At 41.2% G+C, this 25,793-nt stretch overlaps 2 protein-coding genes across 2 annotated transcripts; one reads left to right on the top strand and one right to left on the bottom strand.

Annotated features, from left to right (window-relative positions):
* The first annotated feature begins 581 nt into the window (after window positions 1-581).
* slc12a9 (solute carrier family 12 member 9) lies at window positions 582-12,974 on the top strand. Its single transcript, XM_064351277.1, has 14 exons — window positions 582-1,440; window positions 2,372-2,578; window positions 2,968-3,102; window positions 3,264-3,401; window positions 3,907-4,209; window positions 4,412-4,519; window positions 4,810-4,921; window positions 5,429-5,586; window positions 5,774-5,856; window positions 6,035-6,159; window positions 6,438-6,630; window positions 7,252-7,426; window positions 8,510-8,656; window positions 9,413-12,974. The coding sequence occupies exons 2-14, from the start codon at window positions 2,374-2,376 to the stop codon at window positions 10,303-10,305; spliced, it is 2,775 nt and encodes a 924-aa protein (XP_064207347.1). The 5' UTR covers window positions 582-1,440; window positions 2,372-2,373; the 3' UTR covers window positions 10,306-12,974.
* A 1,840-nt stretch (window positions 12,975-14,814) lies between these two features.
* hsd20b2 (hydroxysteroid (20-beta) dehydrogenase 2) lies at window positions 14,815-25,431 on the bottom strand. The gene is made up of 11 exons (XM_064351283.1): window positions 24,960-25,431; window positions 22,191-22,237; window positions 20,891-20,966; window positions 20,651-20,761; window positions 20,197-20,264; window positions 19,916-19,960; window positions 19,188-19,222; window positions 17,160-17,241; window positions 16,117-16,182; window positions 15,742-15,891; window positions 14,815-15,360 (listed from the first exon to the last, which is right to left on the bottom strand). Exons 1-11 carry the CDS (start codon window positions 25,114-25,116, stop codon window positions 15,235-15,237), a joined length of 963 nt encoding a protein of 320 aa, XP_064207353.1. The 5' UTR covers window positions 25,117-25,431; the 3' UTR covers window positions 14,815-15,234.
* Window positions 25,432-25,793: the final 362 nt, after the last annotated feature.

Here is a 25,793-nt window from a genome sequence, read left to right as displayed (position 1 = left end):
ACATTGACAGAATTATCAGCAGTCACCCCACTAGCAATGTTGCGGAGGGAAGGGTCTGATGTGAAAGGGTTGCGATTTTGTTGGTAATTTTCAAGCTCCTCAATGTCTTTTTGATCCCTTTCAATTCTTGCATGCATGCTTTCCTTGTGCTGTTCACTTGTAGTGAATGCTGTACCTGTGACATCTTGCATGGCATTGTTGACCTCTGCACATGCAGGCATTGACAGCAACCAGGTTACACGCTGCAACTCTGTCATGCCTCTTCCCCTAGTCAGACCATCATTTGTCTTCATACTTTCATCCCTTTCCATTAATTGTAACATTAGAACATATTAGCCACAATTCTATGTTTAAAATATTGTTTGTTTTTGTTGCCCATGTTATGTTAGGTGGGCACCTACCCACCCTGAGTCAATGGGCACAACGCTACTAACACTGATTTAAACTGCAGATTTATACAAATAAATATGTATTTCAGGTTTCAGGTTTCATTATAATACAGGAAACATCCAATAAACACGATTTGAGCACAGATTTTTCATGTTTAATATGACCAGAACAAATGAAGGATACACAAAAAAAACTTTTGTGTATCAGTAAAATGTAGTTTTCCGGTCTTTGACCTATGCACAAATGACGTCAATTTTGACAGTGTTCCGCCACTTCGATTTTCATGGACTTTTGGTATGTTAAATGGGAAGGTTTCATGAGCTGAATACAACAAAAATCATTGCTGTTGCAATTGTCCTGAGTTGGGTGAAATTTTTTCACAGATTGCCTAGTCTATTATTGTTATAATGAAGATAGCAGTTCGACAATGCAAATAGAAACAAGTGGATTTAGCGCTGGAAAAAAACCAGACCAGAATAGGAACGCCCCGATTGACACACCCTTTCGTGTCTACGCAGTCTCAGCTGACCAATCGTAACTTGTTATTAAAACCCCTGGCTTAGCACACTCATTCAAAGTCACATGAGCGAAAAAGAATGCCAAGACCGCGGTCGCCAGCTACCCAGCATCTTCTCTGTTCGTGAGATCTTAGGGGGAAGTTCACGTGGCTTGCGGTCTGTCTTCTTTTAGCTTGCATACAGTAGCGGGAAACGGTCCACAGTCTGGCCTGGTGTATTTCCGTTAGCCTACGAACTATTTTGAATGAAAAAGAAGTTTGATGTGACGATTATGCAGCTAGGTGGCGATGGCTCTGCATATTTATGACAAGAATGATAGCGAACATTAGTTATCGGTCTTACAACTTGTGCAGAATAGACATGCTGCGATGACAGTCGCTACCAGAATTTCAGCTTGCCATGCGTGGCAGTTTGTTGGTTTTCTGAACTAAGATATCAACTAGTCCAAAGAAGTTCGTCTGAAACACCTGGACGAAGCATTTAATTGACTGCAAATCGATCAACCTTTACCGAAAACTCCACGCAGGGACAGGTAAGTTCCTTTTCGACTGCTTTTATTTTGCTGCTAACTATGCTAACGTCATATATGACCGTAAGTAGCCTAATAAGTAGATTGTTGGATCCAAAAACCCTAACGAGGAGCTAGCAAAACAAACATGCGACTAGAAGCATGCCTACTTCTTTTCTAAAATAATTAAATGACTTAATCGAACAGTACATTGTATACAGTTACCATGCTGTTGATGCTAACGTAGCCTACCGAGTCACACAATTATTGCTTTAGTTTAGCGTGAAGAACGTGGTCTATACGATAGATAGGCTAGCTAATAATACATTGAATTTGTGAACTCTACGCGACCCTTGGGGTTGTGTAAAGTAGCCACTGTACTGGATCCTGGCACTTCCGCTATGCTTGTTTTCAATGGGGTTTAAGGAAGTTTGACTAGTTCGAAACTATGTTGGTGGGTTTGTTATTGTAGGCTAGGATTAAAATGAACGATGTATTTGATGCTTTTTGTTCGCTCATCCTTACAGGTTGCAACGTCTATAGCTGAACGAGTGGTTTTATGTGTTGAATTTCGTATGATACATATGTTTATTCTGCAGGCTCTATGTTCAAAGCAGTTTCCGGACTGTACTGTGCGAGTTATAACAAAAACTTGAATCCAATGAGTCGTGGTATTTTTGACTTACGTTCAAGCATTTCCATTAAAGCTACCGTGTTAGGTTTGGAGAAACGAATTGTGTGTTGTCACGCCTACCCTCCCCGGGAGTAGTAATGTGTATGGACCCGTCAACTCCGAAAGCTTGGCGCATTGGGCTTTTTCAAATTTGTGGACTAGCCAAACTGCCCACATCTATAACCAATGCGTGGAGTCTCTTGAGAATGTAACACTACACGAGTAAGCTTATTAACAAAAGAAGGCATTTCTAACTGTATTTTTTTTTTTTTACTTTTGAAGTGATGGCGAACGAGCGCACCGCCCTGATTGGCCATGGAGTATACAGTGTACAGAATGAATCAGAGATGTCCGGCTCAGGGCAGCAGGGAAATGGCTCTGTCCACACAAGTGGTCACAGCGCCACCCCCCGCAGCCTCAACACCTTCTTCGGTGTGATAGTACCAACCGTGCTGTCCATGTTCAGCATCGTACTGTTCCTCAGAACCGGTGAGTGATACGAAGATTAACCTGTGGCGATCATGATATGTGAGATTGACTTGTTATTGTAGACAATATTAGCTAGTGATGGGAAAAGTGATCCCCTAACCCAGAATGAACATCTGGATATTATTGTAATCGATAGTTCTTGTTACATTTCATATGGTGGTATGCTGCGTGCAAGTACACATTTGGCTTGTAATCAATGCAGTCTTTGAAATTAACATGTGGGTCAAAGCTGCAGTTATGTACCTTTCAAGTTAAGTGACCAGTGTCTGATATACAAATGCCAATCTATGTGGTGAGTTTAGTTATCATTGTTGAAGTACTTTAAAAAAAAAAATCGGTTTTGATATTAATGGTGATAGTAATTTTGATGTCACCCCTGCCTCCCCTAGGGTTTGTTGTTGGGCATGCTGGGCTACTCCAGGGACTCCTCATGCTGGCTGTGGCCTATTTCATCATCTCTCTGACAATACTGTCCATTTGTGCCATCTCCACCAATGGGGCAGTGGAGGGGGGTGGGGCTTATTGTATCCTTTTCTGACACAGAAAAACTGTATATTAATAAATATAACTAATTCAGGACTGTAGTTTCATGGATAAATGTGTCTGTCCTTGCCTTGATTACAGTAAGAAAAAAGGGATTAGCTGCTTCTTGTTTAAGCTTTAATTCCTTAACTTTGTGTGCCAGATATGATCAGTCGATCCCTGGGACCAGAGTTTGGTGGTAGCATTGGACTAATGTTCTACCTGGCCAAGGTTTGCGCATGTGGAGTCTATGTTCTGGGACTGGTGGAAGCCATACTGAACATTTTTGGGCGGGACCCAGGTTTGCCTTAGAATTCTGTGTTACAATGGCTTTAGCCAAGTATTTCAGTCATTCTTTATTATTAGTTGGTTTCTATGTCTTAACTCTTAAGCATTTCCATTTAGGCCTGCATATGTATCAGTAATTGAGGACATTCAGCATTGCATGTTCAGTTGTCAATATTTTCACATTTATAGGTTGGTCATCTCTGGATGCATAGAGTATACACATTTTCGGATAATACTGTGTCATTGTGTATTTTTGGAAGTTTATTGAAATTTTGCATTCCCATGTATTTTGTTCCCCTGGGATCACACTGAAATTCATTTTAGACAAGCAACATCATGTGTTCACATGGTAGTAATGTGGCAGTTTTACATCCTTGAAATATCTGAGCACTGATCTTGATGCTGAAAGAAGACGATGAAAATGGCAACATTACATCGGGTTCTGCTCACACCTGTGCCTCCCCTCATATCTGTCTCCTTTGTAAATTGTCCCTTGTGCTTTTGCGGGCCCCTTGCAGGCTCCTCGGTGTCGGAGGGGATCCGGGTCCTGCCGCAGGGCTACTGGTACACAGTGCTATATGCGGCCGTGGTGCTGCAGCTCTGCCTGCTGGTCTGCCTGGTGGGCGCTCACATGTACTCGCGCGCCTCCTTCCTCATCCTGTTGGTGGTGACCGTGGCGCTGGTGTCCGTCCTGGTCAGCCCCCTGGCCGTGCGGCCTCGCGACTTCACCATCAGCCACCAGTGTGGCGCCAACGGGACCTGCGTTTACAACACCACTTACACGGGCTTCAACTCCACCACTCTGAGAAGGAACCTTGGACGTGAGTCATGGTTGTGAATTGGTGTCTGTGACTGGAGATACAGTGAGCTCCAGAATGTTTGGGACAAAATATCTTATAACACTGTTATGTGGTCAGAATGCTTGTATGAATTTATCTGTGTAAATAATGCCCGACTTGCCTTGCACACATTACTGATTTTACCCCTCTGACCCCATTTCTTGTGTATCCCCCCCATTTGCAGCGGGATATTCTCTTGATTACAGCACTAACACTGTCATGTCCTTTGCCACTGTGTTTGCGGTCATGTTTACCAGCTGCACAGGAATCATGGCTGGGGCAAACATGTCAGGTAAAGGCACATTTTTTATCCTATTAAAGTTTCTATTATGTCTTTAATAGTGCTGAATGTCAATGATCAGTACTTCTCTGCTGAGCTGGATGTGTATGTTTAGAAATAAGGTTTTGGTCTTGGACTCATTGTAGGCCTTGTTGGAGGAGATGTAGGAGATGTTTTTAAACTATCGCATTGTATTAATATTTATTCCATAGTATGTGGAATGTTGTTTTGACCATAATGTTGTCTGTTGTCTGTTTTTCCTGCCTTTCTTTTCATAAAAACTACCTGTTGTTTGTCTGCAGGGGAACTGAAGAATCCCAGTGTAGCAATTCCAAAGGGCACTATCATTGCAGTTTTTTACACCTTCTGTGTGTATGTGATCCTCTTTATCCTGGTCAGCTCCACATGTGACAGGTATGAAGGTGTGGCAGCCTCCGTATGAGTGGAAATGGGAGCAGTTGGGGTTTGGGAATAAGGGGGACTTTTGTGTTCATTTACCACACTCAGTATGTTCTGCTGGAGGTAATGTAAATGTGAATTGAGAGGATTCCTAAATTGTAAGTTGGGACTCCATGAAGCACAACTAGCTAAAGCATTAGCGCTCAGTGCATTGGTCCTCCCCATGGTCTAGAATGAAGTCCTGACTATCTCAGAGCCCAGTGTGCTCGGGGTCCCATGGGACAAAGCATAATAGGCCAGTGTCACCCAAAGAGGGAGGGCTTCGTTCATCAGTGTTTCCGGCTTTCCCAGTTACACCGAGGTTGATGGTTCCTGCTGTCTGCCACCACCAGCAGAATCTGTACAAGTTGTGCAGGTGGCTGTGTCTAAGTGGGAGGTGTGACTGTAGCCATCGCTCCCTGTGCAGCCAGGTCTGCCTGCGTTCAGCTGACTGCGCACAAATTCTTCCCTCTCATTTCACAGGGTTCTGCTGATCCAGGACTATGGCTTCTTCCAGCGTATCAACGTTTGGCCGCCCTTTGTCATCATCGGGGTGTACTGTGCCTCCCTGTCGGCTGCCATGTGCTCCTTGATTGGGGCCTCCCGAATTCTGCACGCCCTTGCGCTGGACCAGCTCTTTGGTGAGGAAATGTGGAATGGGAGGTAGAATGTGTGTGGGGAATGGGAGGTAGAATCATCAGTGTGAAATTCCTCAGGCTGCTATCAGATTTGAATGGTGTGTGTGTATATATTGAGTATAGCATTCATGCTGTGTCATAGTAATGGTGCATAACCTCGTTGTCACATGATGTTTGTGTGGCATTGCAGGAATGCCGTTGGCACCAGCGGCCATTACCTCCAAGTCGGGGAACCCATGGGTGGCAGTTCTGTACACCTGGGCTCTAGTTCAGGTGAGGAAGGGGGTGATTGTGGACCAATTGTGGACCAGTTGTGTTGGTCTGTCATTTGGCCTGGTCTGAATAATGGAACAACAGTGCAAGAGTCTGTTTTGAATATATGTATTTGACCATGTCACACAGTGAAGCAGCTTGTTTTATTAATATTAGTCATTTTGTCCCTGTATTGCAGTGTGTGGTTTTTGCTGGGCAGCTGAACATCATTGCTGGCCTGGTCACAGTCTTCTACTTGCTGGCCTATGCTGCTGTTGACCTGGCCTGCCTCGCACTTGAATGGGCATCGGCTCCCAACTTCAGGTGTGCAGATGTGCACTTCCGCCCGTGTCCATTTAGATCTACCTTTCTCTCTGTTCAGCAACCGTGCACAAGACATGATGGATGGCAAAACTAATCTCTGACTTAACCTTGCCGCAAACGGAATATATTGCATCATTCTTTTATATGCCCATCCTGTTATCTTTTATGTGTATTGCTAATAATATCTGTCCCTCTCTCCCTGTCTCTGTTCCTCCCACCCTCTCCTTCTCCCTCCCTCTTTCTCTGTTCTGCCCCCTTTATGCCACCTCACCCCCCAGGCCAACATTCCAGTTCTTCTCCTGGCACACCTGTCTTTTGGGCATCATAAGCTGTTTGGTGATGATGTTTGTCATCAACCCTTTCTACTCTTCTGCCAGCATTGTGGTGCTACTGCTCCTGCTCCTCATCCTCCACTACAGATCCCCCACCAGCAGCTGGGGTTACATCAGCCAAGCACTCATCTTCCACCAGGTAGTGCACAAACCAATCGAATGCATGCACACTCTGGAACTTTCTGCGGAATGAGCGGAGATCAGTGGGCAGATGTGGGTCTTCTCGGTGTATATATGTGAGGGACTTCTTCTTAGTGCAGTGATGTGTCCCGTAGTTCAGATAGATTCTTTCCTAACTCCATATCATCTCAGATGGTCATGTCTTATGTGGAGGGTGTTGCAGAGATGTGATGGCCCTACAACTGTGATCAGGCCGTTCAAGCTGGGGGAGTACAGAATAATATGGGATAAATTTGTGTATGTTTTCCGATTTTATTGGTGTGTAACCCCCCTCACTCTCTCACTCACTCACTCACTCAATCGCATACACACACACATATACTGTACATACACGCGCGCACACACACACACACACACACACACATGCCCACATTCAGTTACCTCCACAGACAGGGAGTGTACTGTATACACCCCAGTGTTCCTACTCTTTGTCTGTAATAACATGTCTGTTCTCACATTGCTCTGTGTTCATTCTGGTTCATTCTCACCCATCTCTCCTTGCTCTGGTCTATATTCACCTGTGTCTCTACAAATTTTGGTCTGTACTCACGCATGTCTGTACTTGCGCCTGTCTGCACAGGTACGGAAATACCTGCTGATGCTGGACGTGCGGAAAGAGCATGTGAAGTTCTGGCGGCCGCAGGTGTTGCTGATGGTGGCTAACCCCCGCTCCTCCTGCCAGCTCATCACCTTCATCAACCAGCTGAAGAAGGGGGGGCTTTATGTGCTGGGACATGTGCAGCTGGGAGATCTGGGTGAGAAAGCACAGGGGGGCACAGGGTCAAGAACAGGAGATGATGATGATGGTGATGATAATAATATAGAGCCTTTCCTTATTTCAAGGAGACTTCACACAATACAGGATTGTAACAGTGCAGGGCAAACAATCAGACAAAACAATATACAAAGAAAGTACCGGCAGAAATAACATTATGCAGTAACAGTACAGAGTACAGAACCAAGAGGGAAACCTAGGAAACAGGAGACATGTAATTGAGGGGACAAACTGCAGAGAACCATTTAGAGTCGGAGAGAGTGCAACTTGATGGGGTTTTTAAGAGATTGTTTTAAGAGAGTTCCCATGCTGTGTTGAGTGCTGAACGGATGCACGCAGTTAAAGCAAGGTCATGATTTACTGTTGTCATTAAAGATCCAATCGCACTTCTCAAAAGAGTAGGATTCTTAACCCCAGTGTCCTTGGTTAAATTTCCACATAAAACAGGCTCTCCACATCATCCACCTAACCACCCCCTCCAACATCTGCTTGGCAAACAGCCTCCTGTATTCCCTACCCTATTTGGTTGCGTAAGTCATTACTGCAGATAATTTAGTTCTCAGGTGACCTGACTGGTTAAATATAGAAGGCAACAGAATCACAACGACATTGCATGAGAAGATGTGTGTTAAAATTCAGTGACGACTGCGAGAGGTATGGTGCAGTCTTTACTTTATTCAGACAAGTAGAGAGCACAGAGGCTAAGAGAGAGAGAAGGGGTCACGGCTCAGAAGGCACCATGGCAGGGGATCGAACACCCTCTTGCACGGGGGGAGTCACATCGGGATGCTAACTCACGAACTATATGCGACTTCCCCCATGCAGGCGGGAGTTCGATCCCCCGCCATGGCACCTTCTGACCTACGATCCCCTGTCTATCTGTTACCCTCTTTGCTTTCTACTTGTTTCAATAAAGCAAAAATAGGAAATGAGCGGACTGTCCTGCTCTCTTTAAAAAAATTTTAAAAATTAATGACATTTGAAATGCTATACAAAATAGACTTGTGGGAATTTGGCACAGCTTACTTTCCTGGGAGTGAAGAATTACCTTTCTGGCTTTTAGATGTCTTACCGACGGATCCCATCCAGGCCCACTATACCTTCTGGCTGAGTCTGGTGGATAAGCTGGGGGTGAAGGCCTTTGTGGACCTGACTCTGTCTCCCTCTGTCAGACAGGGAACCCAACACCTGCTGCGAATCACAGGACTGGGTGAGAAGGATACACCCTGCTTGTTACACTGCTTAGTACACAAATTAGTACAGCTATGCACTCATCATTATGTACTAAATCTTGTATTCAGGTTATTATAGTCTCATAAATCATTCAATAAATATGAAACTTACACAAATAAAATGAGTCTAAATCCACAAATAAAATACACGCGAGCCATTCCACGTGCCAGGTGATGCCTAAATGTACATTGAGTCGTTGTCAAATGAATGGCCATTCATTGGAAAATCTTTTCAAGAAAACTAATGCGTCAAGAAATTGAAATGTATTCTCACATTTGTTTATTTAGGAGATTTGTTTGTGAGTTGAGATTTAATTATTTATTTTTCTTTCTTTCAGTCAGTTTGTATCCTACATAGGTAGTGGCACAGTCTGACCAGGGGGAGACTGCATGCGACAGTTTGTAGGGCAGCACACTCTGTGTTGTGATCTCATCTCTATCTGTTACCGTCTTTGCTTTCCCCCTGTCTGGGGAACAGTTTGGTGAAAGGGAAAAAGATATCGAAGCAGTAAGGAAAGGGTGTATTTTAGCTTGTTGCTACAGTTGGTCTCATGGTGATTTTTCTTCTGTAAATCACCTTTGGAAGTTTGCAGGAAGAACACCATATAATAGCTTGTGGTATTGTGCTATGAATGCATTCAGTTCTGTTGACCTTCTTTCACACTCATCTGTGTCATCTGATTTATTCTGTTTCTTCTCGTCCTCCTCTCATCCTCTGTTCACATCATCTCCAGGAGGCATGAAGCCCAATACCCTGGTTTTGGGTTTCTATGACAACTCTGTCCCGGAGGATTACTTCCTGCAGGACCCCGTGTTCTGTCCAGGATCTAGGGCACAGTTGAGCGGCAGGGGGGGCAACGATTTTGGGGTGGACCTGGCCTCCCTGCAAGCCCACTTCCCCCCGGTCCGGGGCACAGAGTGCCCGCGCTGCCTTTCCGCAGAGGAGTACGTGGGCATCATCTCTGATGCCATTAAAATGGGCAAGAACGTCTGCCTGGGGCGCTACTTCTTCCAGCTGGAGGGGGAGTGGGCGGCGCCCAAAAGCGACGGGGCGGAGTGGACCGTTGACGTGTGGCCACTCAACCTGCTCCAGCCCGAGAGCGGCGGGTACGTGGACGTCTGCAGCCTCTTCCTGCTTCAGATGGCCTGTGTTCTCAACATGTCCCCCAGGTGGCGACGTGCGAGGCTCCGGATCTTCCTGTGCGTGGAGGCTGCCTTGGGGGACCAAGGCTGGATGGTGAAGGAGGAGACCCTGCGTGACCTACTGGGGAAACTGCGAATCCGGGCTTCCATAAAGATAGTGCCGTGGGATGCCGTGGTGAAGCTGCACAGAGGGGGGCAGGAGCCATCAACCACCACGCCGGGGGTCGGAGATTCGGGAGAGATGCAACCGGACGACCGAGCAAGCCCGCCCTCCTCTGCCCTGGAGAGCTTCTTGTCGGGAGTGAATGGACTGCTTATGGAGCACAGTGCCCAAGCTGCTGTCCGTTTCCTGTATTTGCCCTGCCCCCCTGCCGACTCCAGCCAATCCCAGCAGTACCTGGCTCAACTGGAGGCCGTAACTCGTGACCTGGGTCCCACCCTCCTAATCCATGGTCTCACAAAAGTCACTTGTACTGAGCTGTGAAAATGCTTGGCTGTGTGCACGTGTGAGTTGGAGAGAGGGAGAAATGGAACCAAGCGGTTTAGCTTGTACTGTGTCGGTACATTCCCCATTAGCTGTATACTGTACTATTATTGTTACACTCAGGGTTTTTCAGTTTTTTTACTAGCAAAGTAAGCTTTTATGATGCCACTTATGATAGCGTAGTTGCTAGGTTGCAAGTCAGGGTTCATGCAGTGAACTTTTGAATATTAAATGAACGTTAAAGAATATTTCCCTTGTGGCATAACTACATATGCAAGAGGGTAAAATATTACTGTTTCCAGGGTCAATGGTGAATTATCAAATAATAGAAATGGTAAAGAAACAAATGGTTCAGCAAAACAACAAAGCTAGTATACACGCTAGTAATAAGTATCATCATCTATGGAAGGCTAGCTATTAACATGATTTTATAACAAGCTGTTGTTTAAATTATAAAAAAAGGAGTGAAAAAGAACCTGATGGTTATTTGTTGCCTAACCAACTACCAGGAATGTGCTTCCAGGAGTGCTATGCCAATTTCTCTGAAGTTTCAAAGACGGTGATGTCGGTGATGAGTTTCTCTGCGCTTTAGTTTTTTGCTTAATCTAATTACCGTACAACACTGATAATGGTAACAAAACAAAAACATAGACTACACTGAAATATCCTTTATTTCAGAGAAATATAAATTAATTGTAAGACATTTCTCTATTATTTTCATGTATAGTTAAAAGAAGTGTCACCCTGTAAAGCTGTGACAGTTGATGACATAACCTCTGAGTCATAGATATATACCCACATACAAACAAAATATAAGGGCTATGTTTCACAAGTGTAACTGAAATTTACTTGCAGGATGCTGATGTTACAGGAAAAATTCCAGATAAAGTTACTTATGTAAATGTTTTTTCAGCTGTATGTGATGATATTGAAGCTATTTTTATGGGAAATGTGTAGAATGTGCTTATGATCACAGTGTAACCTCAGGTGCAATGTAGTTACTGGTTGTCATTGTGTATCTCTGCATATGTTTCACTGTATACCTTTGAGATGACGTAACTCATCTTCCTTATTTAGAGGACCAGCACTTTTTACCACAGTGCCATAACCATGGGTCTCCTGATCCCGTAGTTATTTTAAAGGCTTTAAATTCAAAGTGACTGCCTGTTTCGGGTGATTTAGTGATTGGGTAAAACAGGAAATTGTGGTCCACCTGTGAGAAAGGTTAAGTTAGGTCTGGACACAGTCAATGCCAGGATTTGTTTTTGCACATTGCTGTTCTGCTGAAGATAGTCAGGCAAAAATAAAATGCACTGCTTCACCAGAAACGGTAAACACCTCACTGAACTTGTCATGGCTGGACTGTAACCATTCTGCTATATCTGTGAGGGATTTTGTGTTGGAATTTCATTACTCTAGATCAGTGGTTCTTAACCTTGTTGGAGGCACCGAACCCCACCAGTTTCATATGCTCATTCACCGAACCCTTCTTTAGTAAAAAATAGTGTAATAATGCAGACTAGACTGAGGGGTGGACCTCTGCGGCGGAGGCTCCACCGAACCCCTGAGACCGACTCACCGAACCCCTAGGGTTCGACCGAACCCAGGTTAAGAACCACTGCTCTAGATCATGACCAAACTGCACAAACTATCATATGCGCAAGTTGTCATATGTTATAAATTATAAGTTATACCCTACCATGCTTTGTATTTCCCACGAGGAAGCATAAGCACAGTTAAACCAATTTTTTTTTTCAAATGATAATGTTGACCAAATGGCAATGTATGCAGTTATTGTCAGAAAAAATGCAGTGTTTTATTCATCATGTTTTTCAAAATAAGTGTTTTATTTTGTTTTTATTTACTTGCTCTTTTCTAGTTTGCATGTGAGTTATGAGTAAGACCTAGATAAGTAAACTTGCTTTTTCATTCATAATAGTTTCCCTTCTTTATTAAAATGTCCCTTAAGAATTCAGCAACACAAACAAATAACATTTTAGTTATTTTAGATACACTATATGACCAAAAGTATATGAACACCCCTTGATCTGGGGCTGTTTTTCATTGTTTGGGCTTGGCCCCTTAGTTCCAGTGAAGGCAATTCTTAATGGTACAGCGTACAACCACATTCTAGGGATTTCTGTGGCTCCCCAGCAGATTGGAGAAGGCCCTTTTCTGTTTCAGCATGGCAATGGGGCACACAGCGAGGTCCATATAGAAATGGTTTTGTTGAAAAAGCTGTGGAAGAACTGCACAGAGCCCTGACCTCAACCCCATCCAACACCTTTGGGATCAATTGGAAAGCCAACTGCGAGCCAGGCCTAATCGCCCAATCAGTGATCCCAAATCCCTGCAGCAATGCTCCAACATCTAGTATAAAGCCTACCCAGAAGAGTGTAGGTTGTTAGCAAAGAGTGGACCAACTCTATATTAATGCCCAAAATATTTAATAAAATATTGGATGTCAGGTGTCCACATACTTTTGGCCATGTAGTGTAGTACGGTTACTAGGATCACTTTTGGCCATGTAGTGTAGTACGGTTACTAGGATCACTTTTTCTGTCAAATGAAAATAATTCAGAACCCATTTTTTGTAAAGGAAAAATATATGGACATACCCGTCAGTTTTGTTTTTACATGTAAATAAATCCAGCAGAAAACTGCTTTTATTTTCTGCGCTATTTTTGCAGTTTGGTAACATGGATTCAAATCATTCAAATTAATGATATCTACTAACGCGAAGCTAACTCATTGTGTATAGCAGAGTTGTAGACTAGCTCTTTCTGATATATTTGCCAGAACACACACATGGTCCTGAGCTACACAACACAGTGATACAATGCACTGTTTGGGCAAAAAGATGTGAAATGGTGTGAGTGGGATGCAATATTCTGCCAGAATGGGAGAAACACTCATTAAAATGTAGGGATACAAAACGCTGATTTTGTTGATCGTAACTCTGTGGGACTTTGAGGAACTCTGCTCTGCAAACAATCATGTAAAATTTACTTTGGCTAGGTTATACAGTCTGATGTTCTGATAACATGGGTCAAGCTAACCTATATTGTGCACTCACTGTAATAGACTGGGTCTTCCTGATACATTCAGTAGAAAACGTACTTATTTCCTGGGTTATACAACAGAAATATACAGCAAGGAAACACGCTTGAAGCAAAAAGACATGAGAAAGGAATTCAGTTGTTGAATTCTGTAACTTTATTGAACAAAATTGTTAATTCTGATTCATCGGTAGCATTTTGTGTGATAATACATCTTAGATAAATTCTGGGACTTGTGAATTTTAAAAGTTTCAATATGCCAAAAATGTTATGCAGAGTAACTGTACAAAGGTAAATCCAAACAACAAGAGTAATATTACATACAAAAATAAAAACATACAAAAAATACAGAAAGGAGGGCGCACTGTAAAGATCTCACTTGATGCTCTTTGGTATTGGGGTAGCAGTGCCCTGTTATTTTTCTGTAAGTACAAACATGGTATATATCATAATACTATGGATTAATTATATACTACAATATGATTATGAAATAATATGGAAAATGATTTATTTGCTAGAAACCTGAAATTTGGATTTTCACAAGAATCATTACGTGTAACAAAATAAAACATAATTTTGGACCATAACCAGCGACCTTATTAATCTGCTACTAGGGTAAATGTTAAGGTCACAGAAGGCTAGTAAGTCTCAAGAGTTAATAAGTGATGTGATGTGGTGTAGTCTGTAGAGTGGCTGACTGTTGAGAAAATACATCCCACTGTGTGGGTGGGGGTTCAGTCCCTGCTGTGCTCCCTTCTCTATCTACTGTCCTGTCTAAAAGAAAATGATATACAAAAGGAGGGTGGACAGTCCTGCTCTTTTTACAAAACAAAAAACATATGTTGATAAATGAGCATATCCAAACCCCAGTTTTCTTTCGACAAAATCCAGAGTGATTTCATGTCACCTCTGCAAATCAGTGTAAATATAGTGATATCTCAAAAAACTTATTTATTTTAAATCGTTATTGTACACATTAAGTTTATTATTAAATTCAAGATGATGACTTGACATGTGGCAAAAGAACTGCCAGGAGGAAGTTCAGTGAGAATAACCAAAATTATTATTTGCTGCAACACTGTGATGTCAGTTATACACAGACTAATAATCTTTTAACGTCTTATTTTTGTGTTGGCTGATCTGAAGAAAAGGGTGGCATTTGTCTTTTTGTGTCAGGGTGAATTGCTGCATGCTTAGGAGGATATGCCAGTACAATAATGATGCTTTGATGTTTAGTTGACGGTTTGTTGGAGTACAGACAGAATTTCAGTCTTCAAATAGAAAACTCAACAAGCTCCCAGTAGGTTATTTCCCTACAGGAAGTTGTAGCCGAGGATCATCAAAAAATTAAGACATCTTGTGAAAGGTACAAAATATAATTATTCACAGTTGTACTTTAAGATGTTGAAGTAGTTCACATTCCAGTCTAAACATTGGTGTTTTCTTAATATTTTTCATGGTTTGTTTTTTTTTTTTTTGGGGGGGGGGGGGGTTAACAATGTTACTTAAAAACACATTATTGTCATCTTGTACTCACTCCAGCATGAATGCAGTAGTAACACTCGAGTGAATATTAAAGGACACCCAAAGTATCAGCCCTCTTTCAATGTGCAAATTGCAGAAGAACACAACTGGAAAAAGCTTATTTCTGTAGAATATACCCATCTCTCAGCCATGGTCTCAAGGGCTCAGACATTCTAAATGTTTAGAGATGGGCTTTTCTGAAGCGGTTTCTACAATTACACCTTTACTGAACGCAACCTAATCACAAGGCAGTTAAGAGACTATTGCAATAACTCTGCTTGGAGACACTGATTTATACCATTATAATCCATTTATTATGTAATTTATGGTTGTTTCTTTTTAATTGTCAGTTCTCCTTCTTGGATGTTGTCATAGTGTTCTCTTGTGTTCTGTTACAAATTTTCTCCATCTGCCTCACACAGAAAGGAGAGAGTCGCAACCAACCAGGAAAGAAGATGGTGAGAGCCACGTGCTAAGGGAGGAAAGACAGGAGAGGGGACTGTGTAATACATTCTAAAACACATGCAATGAAATACAGGAATGCAAATTAATTGATATTTTAAATACATGAGTATGTTTTGACACAGTAGTTACATAAAGAGCAAGGCTCTCAGCCTGTCAAGGCATTTGCAAAAAGTAATTAACCTTGCTCATGGGTCCTGACATACTACAAAATCTTCGGTCTTAAGCCAAGGACCACCCTTATAATTTCACCAAGAATCATTGCAAATTTGTTAAATAATGCACAAGGAGAATTGGAATAGGTAAACTGGAGCTAAAATCCTGAGGGCTGTAATAGGCAAGAGGTAGTACACATGTCAAAAAAAGAAAGCGCCCCTATCCGGGCCCTCACCTGCAGGGCATGAGAGAGGCAGCCACTGGTGTGGCTGGAATGGCCCACTGTGTTCAAGGCCTCACGGGCATAATCTGGGGCACTCTTCACAAAGGCATTGACTGTCATGTTTGGCGTCATGTTCGTGGAGACGATAAAGGGAGCCACACACTGAGAGACAAGAGACGGAAGGAATAAAATAGAAGGTGAAGGGAGAGGAAAGCAGGAAATGGTAGACAGAGAGAAATTGGGATGGAGAAAGAAATGGAGCACAGCAAGCAACGGAAAGAACAAGAATAATGGTAAAAGTAGAAAGAAGAGAAGTTAGAAATCCTGAGATTTTCTTTGAACTGTAAAGGCAATAATACATTTCCCCCCTCAACCCAGATGCTCTACCTGTACTTTGACCCCCTGGGAACTATATTCTGTGTTCAGACATCTGGAGAAATAGGTAACAAAAATCTAGAAAAAAAGGGGGGGGGGGTTATAGTGAATACAATGGTGAATACATAACATTGCACAGCAAAATCTGTAGTTGCGGTGACAGAAGTTACAAAATAATCTACATGCAAGCAAGCACATTAATAGGAAAATGAAATGTTGGTCTTGCAAAGAGTGTTTGGGACCAAAACATATTTGTTAGGGTACTCTAATAAAAGCTGAGAATGATCACAAATCTAAAACTGAGGAGTACAGGGCCAAATAAAGAAAAGGTATGTCTTTGTCCCAAACATTATGTCACTGTGTGCATGGAAACAGAAAATCATGCAATTTTTTGATATTACAATAACTTTTTGGTGAAAAGTGGAATAGTAGAACCCCTAATAGCAGAAGGGAACGTTCCCACCATTATATATTACTCCACTTCGCATCGCGCCTAACAACATCCCGGTAGCCGTGACCATATTCACAATATCACGTCCTCTTGTGCCATTTTGCTTAAATAAAGCCCGCTTCTCCTATTCTAGGTTCTGTATTTGGCAAATGGGCGTTCCACAAAGATATTCAAACATGCAGTTCAGGTAAATTGATTTTCCTGACATTTTACAGATGAGCACCAATCATGCAAATTTATTTAAAGGTTTTTTGGAGTTTTACTTTCAATTAAGAGTAGTGATTGTTACATCAGCATTCAAATGTTCAGTTAGGAACATTCTAATCACATATTTGTGATTTTACACCTTCGTGGTCACAAACTGGGGCACCTCTGGTCTTGGCCTATAATGTTACACAAAAATTATTTTGCAGGCCAACTAATTGTTTTCCAGGACATTTAGGCAATTTCTCTTTTTCCATGACTCTTCCATAATTGGAAAACGGCATGAAAAAACTTTAGTTAAAATTCAAAAGTTAAAATTCATTTAAAATGCATCATAAATGCAATGACCCAAGCAAATGCAAAAGTGACTATGGATGTAAGTAAGAACAGAAAATCTGACCTTGGTTGCAGAGTATAGAGTCAGCATGGGCTGTGGGTGGGAGGCAGCCTCAGAAGACACATTTATAATCAAGCCCTTACCCCTGACAAAGAAAGAAAGAGGGATAGGCAGGCAGACATAGACAAAACATTTCAGAAGGACAGATAACAAATATGTATATGGTTATATGTATACAAATGGGTTCAGATCTTAGGACAAAATTTCATATAAGACAAAGGGAACCAGGATTTGTTTCAGATGTCCACGTCTATTTTTGAGATTAAGGTTCTCACATTAAAACATATTAGCCCCAACCCATTAGTGCGAGATATGAAAACATTCGGTGTTAGTGCAGCACTTGGATCAATCTTGGGTTTGCTAGAAGAGGGCTGAGTTGACTGACGAGAAGGAGTGGTTCTAGACAACGTCCCTCTGAGCATCATAGCAAATCTCAATTAAACAGATACAGCAGACAGGCTTCAATATTACTTTGATGTAGTCCATCTCAAGGGCAGGCTGCCCCCATAACCATGGACAGTTGTCAGCAAAGCACACTTTGTGTGTATTGCACCAGTTAGACAGCCAATGGTTGAGGGAGTTGAGCCTGCTGTATACATCATCCCTTTCCTTGGAACAGGCACTAGACCAGAAAAGATGACCTCAACACACATCTTCCGAGCTTGCTTCTAGACACCAGGGAGGCATGTAACAGTGTTGGCAGTTGGTGACTCATTCCTAAGAAAGGAGCTCCCTCAGAGTAGTACGAGGGGTCACTGACAGGAGAGAACTTGATGTACTGATTGGGTGGGTCTTTGAATCCTTGGGCCAGCAGCTGTTTTTCCAATGCACTGGGGTGAAATCATCCTGTACCGATGCCTGTGCATGTGGAGAAGGTGCTTGGGACAGAGTGTTTTGGGGGGATGGCCAGGGCTGTACTGGGGTGAGACACCTGTAGTCTACCCGTAAGGGGTGTGCAGAGGTTGAGGACCAGGGGTCTTGTGATTATAGTGCGGCCTGTTGAAGTGTCAGATTTTGGGACAGCACTGATATTTATGGATGGGAGTTCAGGGGGTTGCAGGAGGGAACCAATAAATTGCTCACTTTCTAGCATTTGATGTAGGGTCCTGATTCATTCTTTAAGCTTTGCAATTTTGTTAGATAAAGTAGGAAGGTTTACACATTTCATGCAAGGTATGGTTTAACGTATTGAATAAAAATAAATAAATAAAGAAGGTGCAATAGGTAAAAATACAATGAACAGGCAAAATATTAATCATACCGACAAAATGACAATACAAAACAATACTATAAAATATCTTGTTAAGACGTATGGAGTTACTAAAAGTCTATAGAATAAGCTACTAAAAATGTAAATAAATAAATAAATAAACAGTTTAATTAAATAAGCAATAAATTAATAATGCAAGAAGTTTTAAATGGATAAATAGTGTAGTTTAATCTACATTGTTCAGTATAGCTAGCTAAATGGTAACAAAAGTCCTGTAGCTCATACCTGTTCAGCACGGGAAAACATTTATATGACCATCCATGATAGTTAAAATGATTATAAAAAGGAATTATGCTTCTGAAAGACAGATGTGTGCAATTTCAGGGCAATTCTAAAGGGTTTCATCCCTTTAGACCAGCAAGTCATTTCATTGTAGTCAGGGCAACTGGTTTCTCTCTAGCTGCATCAAGTCCTGTACTACCAGTAGTTGTGGTGCAATTTTACAAACATTTATTTTGCGAAACACCATAAGATACTGTCAACTGCCTCTTGATCCTCCTTTTATGTTATTGTAGGTAGAAATTGAAAAAAAAAACCTTATACTTTGGTTTGTTATTCAATAAATGCACATATTAACTGAATTCTTCTCTACCTAAGGTTTAAAAAAACAGAAGCAAAAACACAGGTGGTCTAATACTTTTGGCTTGCACTGTAAATGTAACTGTATGCATATATATTCTTATGAAATGCCTGTTCACACATTCCTTTGAAATTTGATTTATGTTTGATTATGATATATGATTATATTATTATAGACATACTTTTCAACCATGTGTGGGAGAACCAGTCTTGTCATCTGCAGAGAGACAAAGACTGTATTAGCACTGTCAAAAACCCCAGAATTCTTCCATTTGGATGTACGGGATGTTTCTTTCAAAACTGACTTCTGCATATCACAATATTTTATGATATGTTGCAAAATGTAACAGGTGCTTTGCTGCAATAAAACACATGGGCAATGGGTTGACATTCAGTCATAGCAAACAAAATCCAATGCTTCAATACGTGAGGTGTATTATGCAAATCAAAACAATTGAACCATTACCTCTAATGGTCTTATGTAACAGCCTCTTCAGTATCACTGCTGTTTTCACAAATTTTCCACATATTGCACAATTTATGTTTGACAGTTAAGATGTAAAATGTGTTGCACATTTGAGAATGTATTTAATACTTATGATAAAGAATAGCTGGGCTACGGGTCATTTGTGAAATACTTTGATTGCTTTGGATGTCTGGACCTTTAATTTAACTGATAAAAAGTAAGAAGTGAATGACATCTGACATCTGCATAAGAACAACACAGGTAAATGTTCAGTGCCATTTCAACTCCATAACAGAGTTCATACAGTATGAGCGCAATAACAATCAAATAACCTCGATTAGACTAAAAGTTGGTTTACTACTGAACAGTTTACAATGTTGGAAGATGTGAAAAAAGATAACTCTGATATAGACAGACAGACAGACAGACAGAGAGGAACCTGACCTGTGTCACAGACAGGATGTTACAGTTGATCACCTCAGTGATTCTCTGGGAGGAAAGAAGCAAGATATTTTAAAATGTTTGAAGTGGCATGAACTACTAAGATTTATTTCAGGCAGTTGAACAATGTTCTGCAACCATCACAACAAAGCAAAAGTGCCCATGGAAGGACAAGATACACAAATCCCTCTGAAAATGCAGCATTTTCACAACAATGCTTTGCACCACTAAGGATGCAGTGTCTTAATTTGTAATTATGGTAACAAAAGTCCTGCAGCTCATACCTGTTCAGCACGGGAAACATCCAGAAAAAAACATAATGCTCCAACGTAGTTCATGCCTACATTATTTACTATAATTTGGGAGACAGACAAAGAAGATAAACATTATCAGTGTACATGGAAATACAATTTTCCATTGTTTGATTTTTAGAAATTAACTGTGTGCAGTCATATCACAAACTATGTCAGCAGTCTTAAACAAGTACTGTATATAAATAAAGATCCATCATAATTTAGAAATGGAACGATGTTTTTGTTCAGCTTAGTGTTTCGTGTTTGTGTCTTTATGGTGCAAGCACAAATGTTTGAAAAACCATCTGGACAGATCAATAATGCTGAATGCAAGTAGAAAATCATGAAAATTTGATTTCAGGTGGAATATCCCTATAATAGCTGAAACAGCTTGAACATTTTCATGTTGTTCTCACCAACACAACCTCTGTCTAGGTCCCATTACCTAATATGCCAATATCCAGGTTGTGCAGCCCCTCTGCGATGGCAGGATAGATAGCATGGCCCTCTGTGAAATCTGCCTGAATGACACGTGTCTTTCTCCCATGAAGCCTCTCTGAATAGGAAGCATTCAATGTTTTAATTCAAAGCATGGGGGAAAAATCCAACTTCATCATTCTTCTTTTGCTCCATCTCCATATCCTAAAATCCATATATTTTTCTGCTTTCCTGTCACATCTCTCACCAATCTCCCTGGCAACAGTGTGGAGCTTTTCTTCCGAACGGCTGATCAGTAAAATGTCCAGTCCTCTTTTAGCCAACTGCAGGGGGTACATAACAGAAATATTACACACAAAAACACGAGTGTTAAACTGGAAATACTTGTTTGCATTTTCTAGTCCACCAACAGCAGACCATGTTCAGGTGATTACAAGGATCATTTTCATTGTACTGCATGTGATTTGAGATCACAATGAGTTCTATAATGTTTGTGAATAGCTTGATTGGTTTCAGATTTCTCAGGTGTGTTTAACTGCTTCCTTGGTGCAGGTATGAGGCTTTCAGTATCTAGTCTTGATTCTAAAAAAAAACCAAAGGTCAAAGGCCAAACCTGAGGCTTACCAAAATAGACCATTTGGAACATCATTAAGAAAGAAAGCACTGGCGAGTTCAGTAATCGCAAAGGGCCTGGTAGGCCAAGGACGACCTCTAGAGCTGAATAATTCTCACCATAATGAAGCAAAACCCCTGTCCGACAGATCAAAAACACTCTTCAGGAGGCCTATTGTGCAAGCTACTAGTTAAAGACAATGATCCCAAACACGCAGCTAAAACAACAAAGGAGTGCTCCAAAGCCAAAAACTGAAAAATTATTGATTAGCCAAGTCATTCACCTGATCTGAATCCAATTGAATGTACATTTCATATGCTGAAGAAAAAAAACTTAAGGCAGCTAGACTGAAAACAAGCAGGAGCTAAAGATGGCTGCAGTACAGACCTGGCAGGACATCACCTGAAAAGACACTCCGCACCTGGTGATGGCTATCGGTCACAGACTTCAAGCAGTCATTGCATGAAAAGGATATGCAAGTACTAAACATGACTACTTTCCTTTACATAACATTAATATGTCCCAAATATTATAGTGCCCTGAAATGGTGAGCTATGTATAAAATCGGTTGTAATTTCAACATGTGAAACCAAAGTTTATACAAATAAAATTTAATTTAAGTGGAGAATGTGCACTCTTACCACATGTGAATTGTTTGATTACAAATCTAGAAATGTGGAGCACAAAGCTAAATCAAGAAAATGTCTTTGCCCCAAACATTATGGAGCTCATCGTATTTTAAAGTCTGTCAGGTAACACAATATAGTCATAACTCATTGTTAAAGATATGAAGTAATGATATAGCCTTACACCTCTGCCTTCAGTGCAAGTTCATTGTTCAGTCTGATATTGTCAAATTGCTCAAGGTCTCTAATTTGTGGGTGAGGCTATACTACAATACCATTCATAAATTATGTCTTTAAAAAAAACCCACCTCATTAGCGTAAGCTCTGCCGATCCCAGAGGTTGCTCCAGTGACAACTATCACAACAATATAGAAATGCACACACAGATTAAGGTCAGCAAAGTATCACACCCTTTCATCATTAGAAGATATCTGGAACATCAAGTTCAGGATAAACAGAGCCTGCATTTTATATGAAACACACAAGATATGAAAATGTACTCAACTCATAGATTTGTTACATGATTAATGTCAGCTCTCAAAAATGCAGAAAGCGCAGCACTCTCAACAAGAAACCTTTTTTGCTTTATGCAAATGCTTTTGAATCAAAAATCAAAAGCAGGTACCTCAGTTGAATGTGGATGGGAAAACTATCCTCTTTGATTACAGCATTATAATAAAATACGGATTGATGGACTATAATATGCAATGGTGATATGCGTATGTTTATGTTAGTTTTTTTTATGCAGTAGGATCTCTCTGATCCAAGACAATTCTCTCCCTTGGGAATCAATAAAGTAAACCTTAAGCTTAAAACAATTAGGACACAAATTTCCTTATGAGGAAAATTTAAAACAATAACCTTTCTACACAGCTTGTCTGAAACCTCACCCACATTTAGGCACATAAAGGGAAAGTATCACAGACACAGCCATACACCCATCTTTCAGGCCATCATCTGTTATTTCCTTTTAAGTTATTTTTAGCAATCACGTGACCACCCAGTTCTGAGCCTTGGTGCTGCACAATATGTCTTCCCTAAAATAAATGCTGAGGAAGTTCCAGACTAATCTGTACATCACTTGAAAAAAAGTGAATAGTTTATTTCCATTGAGAGTGCAGAGCTTTTGTAAAATCTCTGAAACAGCCACTGAAATTATCTTGTACACTGTGTGACCATTGTGTCATATTATCCTCTTCATCTTTCCCTGAAATCTAAAAGACATTCATTCCCCATGCTATCTTTGTCTCTGGCATATCTTTCATTCATTCGGTCCTTCTCTTGATTTGTTGAAAGAATTTCATGGGATAAAGCTGGAGCATACAGCTACAAACAAAGAAATAAAAAATAAATAAAAACTGTGGGTACTCATAATTCAATGAACAATTAATGGTTATATTGCCAAGTTTACCACCAGGGTAAGCTCTACTGGCTCAAAAGTGCATTCCTTCTGCCGAAGCTTTTTAAATTGCATGAACGTCTGTATTACAGTTTTTCACACGGCACGCAGGAACTGCCACCGATGGCTATGCATGGCAAATTGTGGTCACTCACTCACTCACTCATTCACTGACGACCTTTGAGGGACGTTTTGTGGGACGCATGCACAGGTGGTGCTTCGTTTAGTAGGACGCATGCGCAGGTGGTACGGCATAACATTTTTAAGCATTTATTTGGGACCCATGTTGTCCAGAAAGTACCACTTTTGACTCATCTGTCCATAAAACATTATCCCAAAAATCTAGGGAATCATCCAGGTGCTTTTTTGCAAATGTGAGACCAGCATCAATGTTTCTCTTGGTTAGCAGTGGTTTACCCCCTGCTAATGTAAGAACAGTGAGGATTGAGTAAAATGTCTATGTTCTGAATCCAGTAGTTTCAACCAGTTAACACCCTCATTTTACCACTAGCACTCTGAATACTGAACACAAGCATATCAACAGTTAAAGTCAAACCTTACACACACACACACACACACATACACACACACACACAGACCCTGCACACACCAAACACCAAGAAAACAGCAGGCCAAGATGCAAGGTTCAGATTCCTCCTGCAAAGCAGCCATCAACCCCCAAATCTCCACCACAACAGGCTGGTTCAAGTTAAGTACCCAAAACTCTAGGCTGCTTGAGTAAAAAAAAGTATCCGTTTTATGTTGTTTGAACGGGGTTGGGGATTGTTGAAAGAGACGGGGGCATTGGGCAACATGGCTGATTGGTTGAGGTGTGGAAGGGCGGTGGTGTGATAGCAAGGTAAGAAAGGGACTGTTTTTTTTTTTGTTTTTTTAAAGCTGACAAATTCATGTATTAAAGGTGCCTTATGTGCTTTTAAGCAGGGCTAAACACCATGACATTATTGTCAGAAGATTCCTGGTTTTACGCCCATCATAAAGACATCAAACATGAATATGTTACAATGTAATTCAGCCAGCGACAGCATAAAAAGTGGAAATTTAGATAGTCTCTGAGGTAGAGTCACTGGAGAAAATTTGGCAGGCCGGTTGCTCCAGGGAAGATTCGCCACTGTTCCAGGTAGCAAATCCGGTAGCAAAGGTCAACTCAGTTCAACAATTATTTACCTCACAACACCTAGCACCAGCGCCACAGAACTCGAGAGCAGTTGTGGTCATTTCATTGCAAATTGTCGGAAAAATGGTTCTCAAAGCATTCATGAAATGAACATAACTAAAGTCAAATTATTTAATCTCATGCGAATAATGAAGTAATAGAAGTAACGATGGAAACGGAGTTAACGCCATTACTTGTGAAAATCCATTTAAAGGTTAGGCTACTATTTCACAGTAGCCTACCTTGAAGGCATCATGAAAATGTGAATTGCATGGCTTCAAAAGGCTAAATGCCATAATTTCTATTCAATATTTTTTATTTTGAATTATTTGCTAGCATGGAAACTAACTTAGAAACAAAGGTAAAATACACTTTCATCGGCATGTTGCTTTGCATCGGTGAATTAGGCTACAACGAAATATAGTCCACCTCCCTAAGCATGTGCACTGTATTTTTATCTATATCACAAATCGTTCTTTTGATAATGTCAAAACTCGAACTTACCCGCCCATTGTCCGTATTTTCGGAGGTCAGTTTTCCAATATTCTGACAAAACGTACACTCTCACCCCACACCAGAATTTCCAGGAGAACTTTAAAAAATAAAACAAAACCGTGAAACCTCCGATTGCGACTAGTCCAGAATTGAAGACTGTCTCCATGCTGTATATCAATAATAGGCGAGTTCCCCAGTAAAAGCTGAAGGTAGCCTAACCCCAGTCTACGACAGCTGATGGCCATTAACCGAGCGGTTGCGATGGTCACCTCCTAGGCTATGCAAGTTCCGCCTCACACGCATCTGCACGCCTACTATTCGTTCACTGGAATAACCGCACAGCAGGCACTACGCTGTTCACTGATTCATCCGGCAGGTTTATTGCTGGCTTTCGTCAGCAAAACTTTAAAAATTGAGATCAGTATGTAGCGTTTGCCAAGCTAAAGTCCGAGAGCCAATCATTATCATTTGATCAGTGGATTATCAGCAAAATGGGTGGAGTGTAGCACAGTGGGTAAGGAACTGGGCTTGTAACCGAAAGGTCGTACGTTCGATTCCCGGGTAAGGACACTGCCGTTGTACCCTTCAGCAAGGTACTTAACCGGAATTGCTTCAGTATATATCCAGCTGTATAAATGGATACAATGTAAAAATGCTATGTAAAAGTTGTGTAAGTCGCTCTGAATAAGAGCGTCTGCTAAATGCCTGTAATGTAAAATAAGTGAATGACCCGGTCCTTTTTTATACAGGTACTAGCTCTAGCTGAAAAAGCATGTGTGCTTTTTAAAAATAGTAAGTATAAGTATAAATCCATTATTTTCCTTCTTTGAGATAGACTTAAAA

The sequence above is a fragment of the Anguilla rostrata genome, chromosome 9, assembly GCF_018555375.3.
Source record: "Anguilla rostrata isolate EN2019 chromosome 9, ASM1855537v3, whole genome shotgun sequence".
NCBI classification, from domain to species: Eukaryota; Metazoa; Chordata; class Actinopteri; order Anguilliformes; family Anguillidae; genus Anguilla; species Anguilla rostrata.
This window is presented reverse-complemented; position numbering and strand designations above follow the sequence as displayed.

Excerpts from the sequence above, each read along its gene's own strand:
- slc12a9 (XM_064351277.1), top strand. The coding sequence starts at position 2,374 with ATGGCGAACGAGCGCACCGCCCTGATTGGCCATGGAGTATACAGTGTA. Across the intron at positions 4,210-4,411 it reads TCTGAGAAGGAACCTTGGAC|CGGGATATTCTCTTGATTAC; the intron begins GTGAGTCATGGT and ends CCCCATTTGCAG. Across the intron at positions 8,657-9,412 it reads GCTGCGAATCACAGGACTGG|GAGGCATGAAGCCCAATACC; the intron begins GTGAGAAGGATA and ends CATCATCTCCAG.
- hsd20b2 (XM_064351283.1), bottom strand. The coding sequence starts at position 25,116 with ATGGAGACAGTCTTCAATTCTGGACTAGTCGCAATCGGAGGTTTCACG. Across the intron at positions 20,265-20,650 it reads CCTGGATATTGGCATATTAG|TAAATAATGTAGGCATGAAC; the intron begins GTAATGGGACCT and ends CCCAAATTATAG. Across the intron at positions 19,961-20,196 it reads ATGTTTCCCGTGCTGAACAG|AGAATCACTGAGGTGATCAA; the intron begins GTATGAGCTGCA and ends CTTTCCTCCCAG.